This window comes from Haliaeetus leucocephalus, unplaced genomic scaffold (assembly GCF_000737465.1).
Source record: "Haliaeetus leucocephalus isolate CR32 unplaced genomic scaffold, Haliaeetus_leucocephalus-4.0 Scaffold526, whole genome shotgun sequence".
In the NCBI taxonomy this organism is placed as follows: domain Eukaryota; kingdom Metazoa; phylum Chordata; class Aves; order Accipitriformes; family Accipitridae; genus Haliaeetus; species Haliaeetus leucocephalus.
In genome coordinates this window covers 5,483,134-5,501,725 of record NW_010972962.1, presented here as the reverse complement: position 1 = coordinate 5,501,725, position 18,592 = coordinate 5,483,134, and the positions used below count along the sequence as shown (strand labels likewise).

The following is an 18,592-nucleotide window of genomic DNA, read 5'->3' as shown; positions in this document are numbered from 1 at the left end:
TTCTCAACAGCTATCAATACAAGAATGCCAATGTCCTTTGAGAAAGAAGTGTTTAAAAATATGAAGTATCAGAAGGTCTTCTCTGTATGTACTTCCAATGATTGATTGCTTTATCTCTAGAAAAATGACTGCCTGTTTGAAACTGTTGGACTCTCTGTAGCAGAAATAAGATACGAAGCAGCACATGGAAGACTGAACAACGTTCTTTCTCTGTGTAAGTATTTTTCATGTATGTTACTACGTACGTGGTGGTAGTGTTGATTGGTTGTAGGCTAAGAGATTTACATGTATTAATATATGAGGTTTAAAGGTACGTGGGAAACTTGAGCAAAGCTTTTATTATGTGAGGTCCTCTATGATGAGATCTCAGACTGTTTGAAACTGCCGATTCTGGACAACATATCATGGTTAAATTCTTTTTTTGGTATTGAACCTGGACATAAGATTTACCTATAAGATATTTACAAATCACAGCTTTGCTGTGACTGTGATAGGATTATAATCCTCTTGTACTTAGAGGGCTTAAAGAAACAATTTGCCTTGCACAATGTTAATCTGTTGGTGTGGGGATTGTTTTTGTTTGCAGCATCAATTACAATAGGATGCTAGTCTAACAATATGGCTCTGAAGTACTACAGAATTATTAATGAAAGAACCAACTTTAAAGAACTGATTGGCACTGATGTTAACCTGAGAGTGCTCTGCTGATCTGTTGGTCATGGAAGTTATGTGTATAAATTTGATGGGTTAAGTAGATGATGAAGTTGTAAGAGCATGTATTAATCACTTTTAAAGAGTTTTCTCCAAAGATTGTTCTGATGCTCAGTGCTTGCAGAAGTTAATATATGTTGTTGACTGAATGTATGGGATGGGATGATTTTCTTCCTTAAGTAGGAATATATGTTTTTCTTCAACATTTAAAACAAATACAGTTATTATTTGCCTAGTATACTAAGGCAATAATAAAACACCTAAATTTGGACTAAATCTGATACAGAAAGATTTTTTTTAAACAGCAGTTTTATGTGTCTAAGGTTCAGGGAAAAGCTTAAGCAGTCTTCTGCTGCAATTGTCATTAACTGTTTTACTCAGCAAATACAGAAATATCTAGTCTATACACCATTACTCTGTGAAGCTGTTGTGTTGAAAATGAGAAAATTAAATGAGTAATTACTAATCAGTGATTTAATTTTCGTATCGGAGATTTATCAATTAGTGAATCTTTAAGATTAACCCTACATTCTGCCATTATTTTGTTTGTTCTTATTACAAAAAAACCCTATTAACCATAAAAATTGAATAACTTTGAATTTTTTTTTAAAGGATAACTATTTATTAGGAGCAGTGACATTCCTTCTGGAAAGTGAAATAGTTTTGGGGCTTTTTTTTGCCTACATGAAAAAGTAGACCTACCCTTGCACACTCATTTTGGTTAACTGAAATAATCAGGGTTTAATGTGTTATAAGACACAAATATGTGTGTGCCTGGTGTATGGTAAACGTATACAATATCAGTATGATACAGGCACATGTAGTAGGCTGCATTCTGCCTTACTGTCAGGAAATTAGTCTCACATAGTGTATTATTTAGCTGTTGTCTGTGTATTGAATTTAAATCTTGTAGTGATATTTCTGTTTATAAAGGCTAGGGTTAATAATTCATGGAGAGATAAAAAATTTCTTTGAACTTGAGCTTTAAAGGAAGGTACTCCTGTAAATAGTTTACCAAGCTGAAATGAATGCTAGTAAATCTAATTAGCACCTATGTAATGATAAGGCACACATATTAAACAGCTGATTTTTTTTTTTTTTTTTGCATTTGGCTCCTTTTGCAGTATTACAAAGAGGGAAAAACAGATGCAATATGGAAAATAGTTCAAGATTGTCTCATCAGTGTAGTTGGGGGAGGCGAAGGTTGGTTATTAATGCTGGTTGCTATCTAGGTGTATTGATTCAGCTTCTCATGCCTTATAATGTATAGATTTTTGCTACTGACAAGATGAAGACTACGAAGCATCAGCTTAGGAATCTGGGCGCATAAGGCAGTGTACATGAGAGCCGCTTTTCCCCTTTATCATGCCGTTCCATTCCACTTCATTGTCAGCCCCTTGATTTTCTCAGACTTGTTTGTTGCCAAGGAAACCAGGTTGCCGATTGCTAGCAGCAGCTGAGCATACTAAGATGCTTTTCTGCTGGTCTTTTCATGAGCAAAAAGTTTAATATACCACTGGAGGAGGATTTGGATTGAGGGTTTCTTGAAACCAACTTTACCTGAGATATTCAAACTAAAATAAATATTCCACCATTTAAAACTTTTAATTTTCTAAATGCCTGAAGTTAGACTAAGGAGTTGTTCTAGCATGTTGTTCCTGTCTTTTTATTTCACAGGTTCCTATACAGCTGCTGGTTTTATGTCTGTTCTCTTCTACCATATAGTATGTTGTAGCCCTTGCTGAAAGGGCCCAGTGCATTCAGGGTTTTACAGGGGTTAATTCTATTGTGATAGTGAAATCAGATGATAATAACTTCATACAGGACTTAAATGCATCTACTACTGTATTTTTTCTTTGAACTATGGTGCTGGAATGAGAGACAGCAGTTCTAGAGGAAGAAGGTAGAATGATTTGGAATATTTAGCCAAGAAATGATGTAAAGATGAGGACATAGGGCATAACTGTGAATGACCTCTCAGGGATATCTAATTTTAAGTAAGTGTTCAACCAATATTGTAAATGTCAACATTTAGAACTGTGTATTTTCCTCTCTTTTCCCCCTATGTTTAACTTAATTCAATGGATAGCACTTTAGATGGAACTACTTTTTCTTTCTTGTTAGGCAATTTACACAAGCAGAAGCAAATACCTAAGAAAGTGTCGTTATTGTTTTGAGGGTTTTTTGGGGGGGGGGTCGTGGGGGGTGGTGTGTGTGTGTGGTTTTGTTTTGTTATTTTGGTTTTTTTCTTTTTTAATTAAAAAAAAAAAAGGCAAAATTGTAAAGCCTATTTTAAGGCAGGTATTCAGTCTGAAACAATTATCAAACCATTTGCCTCTGGTGGATCTTTTTTTGTTCCAGAGCTAATATCTCAAGTTTTCTTGATTAGGATTGTTTGGGCTTTGTTTTGCTTTTTGGAACATATTTTCTTCAGTCTTGTGCTTTTTTACAGATAAGATGCTTGCTCCTATTACTAATTTGTATAAAAGACTAATGTATTAACTATTGGCATTAAAGACAATGAAGAGGGAAAAGTCTCTCTTTTAGAATATTTGATCCCTTTTGAAATGGAGCAGATTTAGAGCTGATAAAACCAGGACTGTTTCAAATACCCTGGTATTTGAAATTTTGATTTACAAATGTTTGTCAACATTTACTAAGCTAATGAAATAGTTCTTCTAATGACACTATTTACATGACCTACTGACTTGTTGCAGTTCAGGGATTTTTTTACAATGACTGCTTAGAAACATTTCTTTCATTTACAGTGTCTTCAGTAAGCACACCTCCTATTGATGTTCGTCAGTTTAGAAACAGCCTTATTTGGGGTTTTAAAAGGTAAGGTTGCTATATGAATACCTCTCTTTTTCTTCTGTAGCAAAGTTCCCTCTCTTTTTTGCCTTATTGAGCACAAGTCTGCGCAGTGTTTTCCCCCCAAGGCTACATTTGAATATTTAAAAGTAGGGTTCCAGGTTTAGCAGTTCTGAGGGATATCTTTGTTCCTCTTTGCTGTCCCTGGTTTCCTTGCCTCTGCTATATATGAGCATACCTTTGAAGTATTATATCTAGTAGATTAAAAAGAACTTCACTGTTATTGTTTGTTCTGTGGCATTTGACAGTATATAAACTTCTCAGGGTAGTAAACATTCAGGGTTTTATCTTTATTCTCTTTTTTGTTTATAAACTGCTATGCTAATGTAAGGTTTCCCTAAAGATTATCATAATTAACCATTAAAGTAAATGAGTGCTTAATGAAGATGAAATACCAGTAGGAGTCAGGTATATTATATTACATCTGATAGCTTTCTGTGCTCTCTGGGTTAATACAACTCCTGAATGCTCACATTTAACACTTAGTATTGTGCTACATTGCCATGACTTTATATTCATAACCATATGGTCCCATATTGCAAGGAGGGTTCCTTGCTAACTTGCAGGGTTGTTTTAAGCTTATGCAAGTATACGTGAATTAACAAGCATTTCTATCATTTGCTGTTTGCCCCAGTCAGACATTTAGGACTGTGAATTAGGGTTTTTTGCAGCATACCTACACCACTGGGAACCAGAGAGGTCACTTAATATTGCTCAGGACCAGAGTTGGAAGGCTGATTTTGTTGACCAAGTTATTTCCTAAAATTCTGTAATGGCTATGAGATATAACTATGTTTAGGTTGGATATTAGTAAAACATACCAGGTGAATATGACTAAAATAATTTCCTAGTAAGTTGCAAGTTCTGTCTCACTGATCCTGCTCTGCCATGGGAAAAGGGGGAGAAAAAGCAAACCAGTGTTCAAATTGGGTTTGTTAACTAGGCCATAGCTGATGTTGACATCCAAGGAATAAATACAATAATGTTTTAGATCCAATGGGCTATTTTACCATCCTTTTAGTAGTCAGCCCCAGAATCATCTGTTTCGGATATATTAAAGTAACAAGATTTTTGAAACACATTTTTCTCTCTGTAAGTATAGATAAATTTTCAATTGAAGTAGGACTTGTGCTAGAAAGGAAGCCATACCAATGTTTACCACACACAACCAATTCTAGCATGAAATATCGCTACCGCTGGAGAGTTGTGCAGGTGTTCAGAAAGTGATTTAAAGTATCTTTAAAACGTTATCAACTTGTATTGTGAAAACTAGCTGCTGAAGAATTGTACTATCCTCGAGTGAAACAGTTACTCTCTTCAGTGGTGGAACAATTACTACTGTTGTGATTTCAATAGTTGTTGGACATTTGGGCTAAAAAAGTCAGAATTCTGAGGGAAATTAAGGCTGGAGGTTTTTTGGTGGGTTTGGGGGGGGGGGGGGCTTGGTTGGGGGGTTTGGGGTTTGGTTTGGTTTTTTTTTTTAACTTCAGCTTACTGTTTCCCCCCGCCCCTTTCCTTGCCACTTGTAAGTGTGGCATAAGTTTTTTTTACTTTAATCTGTCTTGTTTGCCTTTATTGCTACCTCACTTCAGAAGCTATGTACAAGGTTGGCTGTGCCCAAATTTCACCCTTATATTGTTTCTGAAAGCATGCCAATTCATGTTTCCTTTTCTATTTTAAACTTAATGGCTAGAACAGCCTGAAAATGAAGCTTGAGGGTGTGGTATGATAGGATAGAAGAAAAGAACATTTGTACCTTTTGTAAAGACCACAGCAAAATTTTATGACTAAATGCAGGTCTTGAATGTTCAAATGAACGGAGTTTAGGACTGGCGTACAAAAGTACAGGGTGTGGATACCAGAGACACATGAACAATGTCTGTGGCAGACTAGTCTATGGATTTCTGTTGAAGCTACTCTTCTCTAGTAACTGCTTCGAAGTATTCCCATTCTATCTGCCTGATGTACCATTACTCTTTCAGAGTCAAGTACTTTAGGAAATTGATGCATTTGATATCTGCAGTTCATTGTCATGCTGTCAGTGGTGGAGCAAGTTCACCCAGGAAAGCTTAACTAACCTCCCAGACACCATTATATTTTTTTTCCTCTCTGTGTGGATCTGCATTTGACTCATTTTCAAATACAAGTGGCAGCTGCATAAAAAGAGTAAATGCTTCATAGGCTTGAACCTCCTAAATAAAATCCTAAACTTCTATGAATGCTTTTAAGTTTCTGTGCAGCTGTTCAAACTGACATCTTATTTTCCCCTTATGAGAATTATAGAAAGATAAAATAAGGTCCGAAGTTTTTGTTCTCTTAGCCTTTTCTAGGTTAATGCTGCTTTATAGTTCTTTGAAAAGTTACAGCTTCTAGTGAGAATTTTGATGTTCTACAGTTATAGGAATATGTTACATTTTTTATACTTCAGTGAACTGGTTAACATTTGATCTTTATTTGTAACCTGATGATGTACAGAGAACTGCTCTCCATCAAGTTATGACCTGTTGTATGAGGGGAGAAATTAGAGTTCTTCCATGTTTTGTTTTCTATTTTTTAAAATATCCATTTATCTGACTATAGTAAACATTTTAGCTTAAGTAAGAGATTAGATTACTTTTTTGCATGGTATAAATGCGTTTATAGCTGCCTGTTGTTATCTGTCTATACTAAAAATCTAATTTCAATCCACAGGAGTCTAGATTTTTGCTCTAGCAAATTCCACCTATAGAGTGTTTGCTATGTAAAGTGTGACTTGTTTGAGTGAAGCTTATTTTATTGAAATGCTAAATAGATTGAAGTATAAAATAAAAAAGTACAATTAGGACACGTTAGAAGATCAAACTAAAAATAAAACTAAAATATATTCTTTGTAGTCTTAGTTATCTGTTTGGATTGCTGCATTATTTTAAGTTATTTAGCAGAAACTATGACCATGTGCAGTATAGTAAAAAGTACAATATTTATTCTGTACAAAGTTGGTTTAAACAATATGTGGCAATTACTGTATTTTAATTTTATTTAATAAGATCCTTTGTGTTAATAATCTGTGGGTTTTTTTTTAAAAAGATACAACAGTAAAATCATTTTGTTGCTTTTAATTTGTTATCCTTTGCTGCCCTCTTCAGCTCAAATGATGTACATCTTTGGAGCAAGGTAAGTGGAGATGATAGTGCTGTAAATAAGATCAAGTTCTTTAGGTTCTGCATGTTTATGATGCATTACTGTAAATCTGAATTCTGAGCCCAATAATTGTAGAACTGATTAATTCAAGCAAGACTTGTCAGTGGCAGATTGTACAACTGTATGAAATAGAGTTTTCAAATTGAACAGTTAAGTGTAATTGTGAAAAATCAAATGTGGTGTTACCATGTAGTGTAGCTTATGCTACGCCAGTTTCTAGATCAATGCTGTTATAGCTGAGGGTAGTATATAGTTGTAGCTTCTGGTACAAAGTCTGCCATGGTTGTGCAATCTGACATTGTTTAATTCCCTTTCCTGCCTTCCTTAAACTTTCTTCCTATTCCCCACACTAGTACTAATAAAATAATAATGCACAATTAGAATTTTAAAGTTTCTGTCATATAATTTAAACCATTGAAGGTAAAGCCATATAAAAGAAATCACCTGGATGAAGTCAAGGGGAAATGACTGATTATCTTGCCCTCCCTGGTATGGACTACATTAGAAAGACACTGTAATATAACTTGGTCAATAAATTTTGTGGAGCACTAGAATAGAGATGTTGGCAGATACTGCCTGGGATGTGGCTACAGAATTTGGGAAGGGATGTGCTGTGCTTTTTGTCCTTTTTTCTTCAATTCTGTACTTGCTGACTAATAAACTAGTACATGGCTTGCAGTATATTTTAGATTTTGCAAAGAAATCTTGGAGTGAAATGGAAATTGTAATTTGGAAAGTAATTAATGATTTATAGAAATGAGGTACAACTTGTGAAGTGAAGGGTATTTTTGTATTTTACTAACATTTTCTGTTGTGTGAAGATTATGGTGAGAGGATGTTTTTGTCCTCTGCCTCTATACTCCATATTTTGCATTTAAAAATAAAAAGGGAGGGTGGGGAGAGGGGAAAAAAGGGGATCTCTTATTATTCCCATTATGAAACTAATTTTGAAGGACAGTCAGGGGACTGAAGTAATGGTGGTCTGCACGTAAAGTAGTATCTAGAATTACTTCTGCTGTTCTCCACAGTGGAAGAAGGATACATTTTGTTGTCTTTGCTAAATTTATGAGTAAATATGTTTATTAACCTTCTAAAATAAGAAATGCTAACTTGGGAAATAAATAGATACTTAGCATTAGAAATAATATCACACATTCTTTTTTTTTTTTCTGTAATCCATCCTTTTTGGTATTCTCTGAGATTTGATTCAGGAGAACTATTATTATGTTCTTGGATTTATTGTAGTTGTAGGTTCTTCTGTGTGTTGATTTGTCATAGGAGGAAGAAGGCAAAAGAAAGTTGTAGTTTAACTGTGCACAGTGTCCATGGTGTTGGTAGAATGAGAAGTGATAGGTATGGTATTCTGTTGCACATTGGGTATTTTCTGGCTTTGTTTATCCATTTTCATTAACAATTGAAGGCGACGGTTCCTTTTCTTTTGTCATTACTTAAAACACAGCACTTTGACAGTGGGAATGCATGTCCCTCTAACTTTGAGATTGCATTCTAGAATCACGGCAGATAAAGCAAAATTCTTGAAATACTTAATCTCAGGTTTTAACTAAAGATTATGTAATTTCCACAAGAACAGTCAAATGAATTTTTAAAGTGAGCTAGTTTAGGTTAAAGTATTTCTGGGTAGGATGTGGGGGCTTTGGGGTAAATGCTTCTTTTCTTCTGATGAAGTAAAATCTACGTATTCCTTCAGTTTATATGACTGATGGAAGTGTGCTAAATTTAGTCAAATACAATTAATTTTTATGTATGTATATTTTGTCATTCAAAATTGCACTTATGTACAACAGCTGTACTAGTTATCTTAAATCTAGCAAAGCATGATAAATTGTGTTCTTTTATTTTCTTTCTGTATTTGCTTCTTTCAAAATAAAACAAACAAACAAAAAAAACCCAAAAAGCTTCATGGGCCAATTTCAGCCTTTCAGTAAATTTGAACATAATTGTAGCATCTCCAGGAGTGACACTGGTTAATATTTGCTTTAAGCAATGTCTTACAACAGCTAACTTTCTGTAGAATGATACGTAAACAGAATACTAGAGTGTCTGTCTTACTGCCATACCTCAGAAAGCGTTTCTGTTTGCAATATTTTTCAAGAAAGAACCTATTATTTACAAAAAAACCTTCTTTGTATTTCGTAGGGAATTACTATGATGTGGTAAAGAATAATACTTTAACAGAGAAATGCTTTATTATTTTGAGAATTCAATTTCAGATACTATTTGTCCTTGGTTGCTTCTTTTGGCTGCAATGTACGATTATTCTGTCTTACCAGATAACAGAACTGTTGTACAAGGATGAACGTTATTGCCTGACGCCTCCAGGACCAACTGGTAGAGTTTCAATTTCTATGATTGTAACTTATCCACAAATCCGTTCTTCTGTGTAATGATGGGTTTGAGGGATTACAACTGTAAACACTGATTGCTTCTTTTTGAAAGTGAAATTTGAAAACATGTTGGGTAAAATCCTGATTCAAATAATCAGAGCATATTTTGTGAGATCCATGAGATCTTTTTTTTGAATTATAAGCAAATCTTTCTGATAACGATTCATTTTTCTAAATTTATTGACCAAAATAGAGATTTAGAATGACCACAGTATCAGTGCTTAAATACTTTAAAAAAAAAAAAAAAAGGCAGTCTTTCAAGATAGCTTTACCTTCAGTAGCTCTTCTGATTTTGTGAAGCGAAATGGTACTTAACATCCAATACCTACTTTGAAATAAGTACACTTTTTTGGTATAATCTGGTTTTTAAAAAACAGGAGTTTATTTCCTCTTGTTGGGGCTGGAGGGGCAAGGGTGTATGGGGACAGCTAACCTTTGAGAAGACAATGATTGATGCTTTTCCTGTCCTTGGCTACAGGACCCTATATATTTTTACACTTGCATAGATAAGAAGCTTAGCACTGTTCGCTAACATCTGTTAATCTTGATTTTCATTGGCTAATAGGCAACTTCTTCAGTATTAGTTGATCTAATGGTTAAAATATTTTTTTATGTTTTTATATTGCAATACTTAGTGTAGCTTGGTAATGGAATATAATGGGTAAAATGTACAGAATAAATATGCAAAGTGTTAGAAATCTGTTTTTTCTTTTGAGCAGTGACAAAATATTTGTGGAAACTATTTGGGGAAGCGGTCAGAAAAGGGGGGGAAGGCCTTGGGCAGTACCACTTCTGTCACACAGTAGTGGAAAAAATAGATTGAAGTAAGATTCTGTACTGAAAAGCTGTCACTAGGTCTGAAAATAATTAATATTCCTTTCACTCACCAGTTAGATATGTGCTCCCAAACCACATAATCTCTATGCCTCAGTGATCATTGTTGCCATTTCAGAGCCTCTCATCAGGGTGACATCTCACACCAAAATGATTTCTTATAAATTAATCTTGATAACATGACAGTCTCGGTAATTTTAGTGGAATGCTTTCTCTTGTTTTTTTCCACAGAAGCTGTTGGCTATTTTCTTTATCACTTGATTGACAGCATGAGTGACTCGGAGGTACAGGCCAAGGAGGAGCGTTTGAGACAATACTTCCATCAGCTGAAGAAGATGGTACCATTTCATTTTTTGCTACATAATGCCTGTCCTGCCTGACATGTATCTATTAGATTTGAAATTGCTGCTTTTAAGTAGAACCAGACCACTTCTCAATGACATGCAAGAGCTAGAGACTTGAATTACGTCTGAGATAATTTGTTAGACAAATTTCAGTTTGGTTGTGTTTCAAAACTCATATAATTTTTCCCCACCTCTTGGTACAGAATATAGTTATCCCTGCAGCCCTCTACAGCGGCATTTGCAGACTGCTGGACTCCTCTCAAGTTCCTGAATTAATTAAGGTCTGTGGTTCTATAGCAATTACTTTGAAGCTAAAAAATGGAGTATCTGTACTCTGAATATATTCTCCTTTGCAAAATAAATATCTTTATGCAGTGATTATGTGTAAGCCTTTTAACCTTTCCATGATTTTTCAGTGTTGAAGCTGTTTTCATTTCATGTGTGAAATGGATACATTTAAAAAGTGCTTTTTCAAGTCAATGTAATAATGCTGCAGAATACAGCTTTTTTTAACATTGCAATTATATAATTAACTTCAACATTTTTAGCATGATATGGTTACTTAGAGATTGAACTTTGGGGGGGGATTAGTGATATCTTTGTCTTACTACATTTTAGGATGCAAGGCTACTGTCTCATAAAAAATCCCTGTCTACTGACAACATTCCCGAAGTAAGTAAATTCAGAGAGAGCTATGCTTGTTCTTACTCTAATAATAATGTTTGGATATGGGTTTTAGATGAAGTGTAATCACTAGCTTTCAGATCATGGAAGTATATTAACGTTATTTAAATCTACCATTTGAAGTTCAGAGGTTACTTTCCAGAGTAGGAGTAAAGGCTGTCCAGATTTTCACATAGACCTGATACTTGACCTTGGAGTTGGCTGAGGTTTCATGCCTCAGTTTCCCTGTCTAGTAAATATTGTTTTTGAAAGTTCTAGTTAGTTAACAGTGGTGGTGTGAGGCTTAATTTATGCTTGTAAATTACAGTGATCTGCTTGAGTGGCAGGAACCATATAAATCCATACTGCTTCTAATGGTGGAGCGTCAAGTCTTTACATCTCTGATCTGAGCGAAGTGGAAATGGAAAAAGAAACAGGCTTCTATTCCCTACTTCCCTGAATATAAAGAACTGAGTATGAGAGAAGTAGTAATGTTGACCTTTGTAGACATGCTACTTAATGCTTTTTTTACTGTATTCTGACTCAAATCTTCAATTAGTATGTACTGTTTAAACAGATAAAAGCACCTTACATGATTAAAAAATTTCTTAGAGCATGAAAGAAGAGGATTGTTTTGTCTGTCTTTAATAAAAGTGATCCGACAAGTTGTTCAGGGAAGGATGTTTTTGCAATTGACATTCTTTCTGTTACTTCCATTTAGAGTGCTAAATCTGACGTGTCTGCTTTGGAGAAGAAACTAGAAAAGCGAAAAGCTGAAAACCAGCCTATTACAGATGTCTTGAAACAACTCATACATGCTCTTTGTGAAGAAGAGGTATCTTAAGCAATGCAGAGATAATTGGAAACACATAGCTATATTTTTAAAGGGACATAAATGACTGTATTATGGAAAGACATAGTTAAGCAAAGACAAGTGCAGTGCTTGAGGTTCCATGGTTTGTTGCTTATAAATCAAACATAAGTGCAAAAAGCAATTAAATCAAAAGGTTAACTAATTTCAGCAACACCTTGAATGGCATGTTTTGGGGTTGCTGAAGTTTGTTTACAATAATCTGCAAAGTGAATGATAGTAACAGCTGTGATAGGTTTATCATACATGCCAAATGTCCTTTCAAGCCATGGCTCCGGTCTCTTATATCTAGATTGTCAAGCAACTGATACATGCACTAGTCATTTGCAATTCAAATATTACTAGGTTGTTAATGCAGGGATTGAAATTCCATTTTCCTGCAGGAGGAAAGCTCTTCTGAGATAAAGGGTCTCTTGCCTTCATTCGGCAGGCGTCCAGCTGTAGTTTACATTCATTTAGTGTGTGTCTGTAATTTGTGGGGTATCACCACACTTTTATTCAGTATCCTGTTCAGTATGATCCTGCCTAAAAAGCTGTATATATAGGAACAGGAACAGTTGTGCAAATGATAGCACAATATTCTGTGTTGCTAAGAATACGATTTAGAGTGATTCTCAGCTGTCTGTCTCTACAGTTTTGCATATGAAATAAGACTAGAAGCAAACACCATTGTAAGTTCAAAGTGGTGAAATGTATGAATAGGAATGTATAAAAAAATAAGCTATCTATGGGATCATTAGGTAGTTTCTTATTCTTTAGAAAGTAGTTTTGGTTTGTGTTTGGCAGTGTACCACGTGAAAATTGTTATGAATTCCAAATAAATAAAAACTATTTTAGAACTTGGTTTAATCATGTTTATGGTGTCTGTCCGGATTAAAAAAAAAGTCTTACATAAAAACATGCTAGAAATATAAATGTAAAGCAAGAAAACTTATTTGGAAATCTACTCTCAAAATCTAAAAGGTATTTTAGACAAATACTCATTTCTGCTAAACAACTTTTCACTCCTAAAATTTGCTAAAGCATTACAGCACTGTGTTTTCAAACATGATCTTATAATACTAAAAGCACTAAAGCAGTCATGTAACTGCACACTGAACACAGAAGAATCATCATGTCATATTGACTTTTCCTCTAGTTCACATCTTTGCTTTGTTCCTTTTTTTAGAATATGCAAAAAGCCCTTGAAGTGAAAGCCAAATACGAACCGGACATGGTTGTCGGTGGCTATGCAGCCTTAATAAATTTGTGCTGTCGACATGATAATGTAGAAGAGGCAATGAACCTGAAAGAAAAAGTGTAAGTACACCGGCACTGAAACATGTCACAGAGATTTATGCTGATACACAGACCTTGTTGAATTAAGTAGGTTGAGTATTAACCCCCTCATCCATTTTTAATTAGTTTTTCCCACCAATGTATGTGCATTTAAAACAGTGGTGGGTGTGGTTCTTTGAAACAAAAAATGTGCTTTGTATAATTGAACATGAGAAGCAGCTACTTTGTATGGTCAGTAGTTATCTTTTTTTATTTTTTAAAAAGGCAAATTGCTATGTAGGGTCTGTTTTGTTTTTATTTTAAACATGCATAGTGTCTAAATTGAGGTCTGGCTTAATTTAAGGGGGGGAAAAAAGTACCTGTATTGTGAGTTAGAAAGCACCTAGAATGTGTTTAGAATATGCTGGACCTATATTGTCTTCAGAATAGTAGTGTTTCTGAGTGACATTATTTTAAGACTATCAACAAGCATTCTACTTAAAATTACTATTTTCAGAGCTTTGCATCTTGGCTGTGAAAATTAGCTCCCAGCTAAAACATGTTATGCATGACTTATCCCGGAGCAAATTCTTACAGATCATCTTTCTATTTGCCCCATCCTTTTTTCCCTTGAAAGCCTCTTTTTGGTCTGATGCTACAGTGAATATAGAACAAGTTACGTGTTACTTTCAGGTTCTCTCTCTCATATGCAATCACAAAGTATTTGCTTTGGTTTTATAGTAGGTTAGCAGGCAGGTGCTCATTACACCTTGTTAGTGTTTGAAATTATGTGAAATGACTGAGCTATGAATATCAAGAAATTTGCCACTGCAAATAATGGTAGTGTGTTGGTTTTGGCTGTACTACCACTCTTACACAATCCCTATAGTGAGCTTGCATGAAGTAAAATTGAGTCTTCTAGTGGAGCTTCACTGCAGTAGCACAGTTTTACTGATCTGCCTCAAGTGTAGCATAATATTGCTAAGAAGTGACTCTTTGAATTGTCACAATAAGAAACAACAGAGAAGGAATTAATTTTAAAACTTCCAGAAAAAAGAAAACAAATACATAGCAGAAACTTCAAAATAGTAGCTTTTAACTTGTTACTATAGGCAAATAGTTTCATATTCTTTATCAAAAAGAATATAGCCTTGCCCCAGCCACGTGGACTGAGTTTTCTTCCCAGGCTTCTGGGAAATACTCTATTTTATGCAATAACTACCAAATAATTAATTAAACCATTTGGCTCTTTAAAAGACAACTTTTGGGTTTTGGGGTTGGGAAGGTATGTGTGGATAATATTTTTAAATCACATTTCAGTGGTGAATCTTTTAAAGTCTGTGAGATTTTTTCCTTTAATACTTACTGTAACTTTTAGTGCTCAATGCTGTTGTTTTGTTATGCGGTTTTAAAAATCGATCTTTAAGCTGAATCTGTAAAATGTGAGCTTCTGTTGATACAATTCTTAATGTTTTAATTTCTAGCTTCCCTAAGAATTCACCTGTTGCTCTTGACACCGGAAAGTACATAGCACTGGTAGAAGTTTTAGGAAAGCATGGTAGACTAGAAGGTAATCCATTTGCTTTCATTGTGTGTTTCAGCTATATAATAAAGGTATCTTGCCTCAAAAATAAAAATGTGAGTTGATATTAATGGTATATCATGTCCTGAAAAGTGCTTGAACATTTTGCATACAAATTTGCATGTGAATTCAACCAGAGATGCTTGGACAGTGCAGGCCATTAGTTTTAATGGATTGGCAAGCTTGTCATTTACATTTGCACAGCTCAGTGCTTTTTGCGTTTCTGCAGCTAGTTTTTATTAGCATTGCTGTTTGGATTGAGTTTGAAGATCATGACTTATGGCACAAATTGCGTATGTGCCTAGACTAATGGCTTTGTTTTTGCTTAAGAAGGTCTGAAGGCTGAACATAAAACCTATAAACATAACCTTCTGATAAGAGCCAAGTACTGCAAAAAATCATTTAACTTTTTATAAAGTATATATTTTTCTGTTAGTATTCTTTTATGTGTTTGTTAGTGAATTTTATAGTCTATCTGTCAAACTGCCTGGAAATTTTGGCTTTTAATGAGTGTTCTGCAAACTGCCTATTTTGTATTTCTAGATGTTTGCATTAAGCTGTTAGCTTTAATTTCTGTAATTTAGTCTAATATAATTCTGTAATTTACATGATTTGGTTGGTCTTTAAAGGAACTCTAGACTATCAACAACTTTAAAAGGTGGTTCTGAATATTGAATTCCATGATTTTGTAGAAAACTTTACACCATAAAAGCATGGTCCAAGCCTACACACAAAATGATATGTTTTTATATAAAAGACTATACAATAAAATATAAAAGCTAATGTAACTTTTTTCTCATAAGATCTTTTTGATATTTTTCTTGGCCTCTTACTGAACTTACTGTTAGAAAAATAATAAACAAAGTTGATGTTTTCCAAATCACAATAAATCAGATCATGACCACCTGTACATTAAAGCAGTTTGAAAAGATTAGCTTGCTTGTAAGAGCATAAATGTCCCTCAGAAAATAAAATAATTCATAAATGTAGCCAAATGTGAAGTGGTCAAACATTCTGTCTATGCAATAATTAAGAACATTATAAAAATGCACTTATTCCATATACCAAAATGTTTGTTTCTGCCTTACTAATGAAGCTTAATGAACCTAATGTTTTAACATGCAGTCTGTTAGAAAGCTTTCATTGGCTCTCCTTGGCTAATTAGTATCGACACAGCAAACAGGCCCTATCGGTATCAGACCATTAGTCTGGCTGTATATACAGTGTAAACATATCTTTATTATCTGGCCTCGTGACAAGCCATCTGCTGAAGAAACAATGGAGTGATTTAGCAGATGTTAGCATTGAACGATAAAAGCATCCATTTAGTAGAATCTTGCAGCTATAGGGCAGACTATACAGGGTTATGTGGTGCAGAGTGGGCACACAGTTCCTATCTATAATTTGTAGTCAAAGTTGCAGCAAAATGATAAAACCATGCTATTGTGGATTTATAATTGTAGTCTCGTTTAGAAATGCAAGTAGTAATTAACTTGAAATCGGCATTATACGCCAGAATTTACATTCCTGCTGGGTTTGAAATGCTGTTTTAATAGCAGTTTGTTTTCCCTACATGAAATTACCTAAGGGTCTTTTGTGTTGTTTCATTGTAGATGCTATTAACATTCTAACAGAGATGAAAGAGAAGGATGTTCCTATCTCAGACAGAACAGTTGCATCTTTTTTCCGTGTTCTTAATGCTGCTGCCATGCGAGGTGAAGTTGAGACAGTGAATCGATTACATGAGACCATTGTGAACCTGGGGTTGGCAGAAACTGCTGCTCTTCATTCCCCTCTGATTACAGTTCACCTTGAAAAGTAAGCTATGTTTGGGCTTCAAATGAAACAAGTTATGATATTTATTTGTGTTATATGACCTGTGTATGCTATACACAGCTGCACATTCATGTTTCAAAGTGCTCATGCACACATGCATGCACATATAATACTTAAGTGATCTAGGAATAGTAATGAATGAATATGTTTTCTTAAGTTAAGTCTGTTTTCATTAGTTATACATCACATCATCGTCTCTGGGAACAGCAGCTGTGTTTTATGGACACATCAGAGATGAAGTGGCTATATATTGGAATATGCTTATGAATTGGCTCTAAAGTCTGTTTGACAAGATAGCTATTCAGAGCATGATAGGTATATTTTCAGCTCTTGTGGTTAAGTAGCATGTATTTTCCCATCAAAACAGCATTATTTTGCTGTGCCATCCAGTACATCTCAGGTGAGTTGAAAGGTGGTTGAACACTGAAATATTCTTAATTCAAATAGTTTGATGTTATTGCCAATAGACTGCTATGTTGCTGAATTTAAAATTCAAAGAAAGTACTGTCTGGTTTGTCTATTGTGATATTTTTTTTCCCCCACCTATACTTTTAATACCATTTAATAGAGAAAAGCAAGTTCATACATTCATTCTGGCAGGAAGCATCTGTAATTCCATGTGTCATGTTCCTTTCCATAAATTTTCATTGAGGTGTAGGATATTTGAATTGGTGTACGTATGAACTATATAACAATTTCGTACTAAAATTGTGCCGAGAGTCCCTTTTCACTTCCTTCATGCACAATCCTTTTGGGTTTTTTATGTCATTTATATGGTTGCTGGATTTTAACCTCTTGCAGCTAGAGTGATAAATTTCTTGCAGTTTGGTTCAGGTATATGAGATGTTCTTGGCTTAAATATAATAGCTATGAAATAAGTGAATTTTTCATAATATCATGTAAGTCAGCCTCAAAGATGCATACTAATGTTTCTGTTAACATGTAGAGGTTTTTAGTTCTTTTAAGTATTCTGGGTGTGCAAGGTCTGTATAACATTGTCTATATTCAAAATTCTTGTCAAAAAGATGTAACTGTTGGTAGATGCATGTACATTCTCTTCTAAAAACAGTATTTTAGTGTAGTGGTCAACAGTTAAGAATATAGTGTACATCTTTTCAGTCAGCAACACTGCCTTGGTTACATCACAAGACAAGGCAGATGTTTATGAAAGTAATTTAACTGCAATCATATGTAACTAATGTGTCGGAAAAATACCTGATACGCTTTGCACTGTGCAGTAAGAGCAGCTGCATTTTACATAATTGCTTTATGCACATTGACATGCAAGTTGTACATGGTGCTACTTGGGTTCTTTTCACTTGAGAGGTAGTATATGATGATGTAAACAAAGATGTGTTCATGTGTGGATGCAAAGGGAGAGTTTGATTCCACATTCTTTTGGATTATAAATGTTTGGTAAAATTTTTTAAAAAGGTTGTTGTTTGGTTTGGTTGTTTTTTTTTTTAATAAAGGGACTTTTGATGAGACTAGATTTTTAAAGGAGAAGGTAATTCCATACTGTGGAACTGTATGGCTAGAAGTCATTGGTACTCACCTGTATAAGTCTTAATACATTTCATATGTATAAATACAATACAAAGTAAACTCCTTTGCTGTGGTTTTTTTTTGGCTGCCTTATGGGTGGAAAGACTTGTTTCCTCTCCAATGTTAGACAACAGAAGGGGGAAGCTTTTTCCACATAATTTGCTTGGGAGGAGTAACTGAATTTCACTGTGGTTTTTTGTTTGGTTGTGGTTGGTTTTTTTTTGACTTAGAGGTGCTAAGTTTTTGAAAGTTATGAGTGACTGAAATAACTGTTAGTCATTTCTTTCAGCAGTAGTGCTTACTATTTGCCATCCTACAGCTCAAGTATCATGCTGAAATGCTGTCATTTAGCTGCAGGTTGTCACTATGCCTCTAAAATTAGCTCTGGGATATTTTTTAATGTTCCACAGCAGTGGTGGTGCTAGCTAGTGTTTTGTGTTCTTAATTTATTTCAAACTTTTTAATTGCTTGTAAAGGAATCTGTGATTTGCTT

General features: G+C 34.6%; 1 protein-coding gene across 2 annotated transcripts in view; it reads left to right on the top strand.

The window, feature by feature from the left end:
• Positions 1-18,592, top strand: part of LRPPRC (leucine-rich pentatricopeptide repeat containing) — a 93,469-nt gene that overhangs the window by 26,238 nt on the left and 48,639 nt on the right. For both annotated transcript variants that reach the window (XM_010576470.1, XM_010576469.1), the window contains exons 13-23: positions 121-214; positions 3,480-3,549; positions 6,708-6,735; positions 9,054-9,111; positions 10,233-10,339; positions 10,549-10,626; positions 10,964-11,017; positions 11,730-11,843; positions 13,048-13,178; positions 14,621-14,706; positions 16,332-16,536. In XM_010576470.1, the coding sequence (XP_010574772.1) occupies positions 121-214; positions 3,480-3,549; positions 6,708-6,735; positions 9,054-9,111; positions 10,233-10,339; positions 10,549-10,626; positions 10,964-11,017; positions 11,730-11,843; positions 13,048-13,178; positions 14,621-14,706; positions 16,332-16,536 (1,025 nt within the window). The remainder of the gene's footprint in view (positions 1-120; positions 215-3,479; positions 3,550-6,707; positions 6,736-9,053; positions 9,112-10,232; positions 10,340-10,548; positions 10,627-10,963; positions 11,018-11,729; positions 11,844-13,047; positions 13,179-14,620; positions 14,707-16,331; positions 16,537-18,592) is intronic.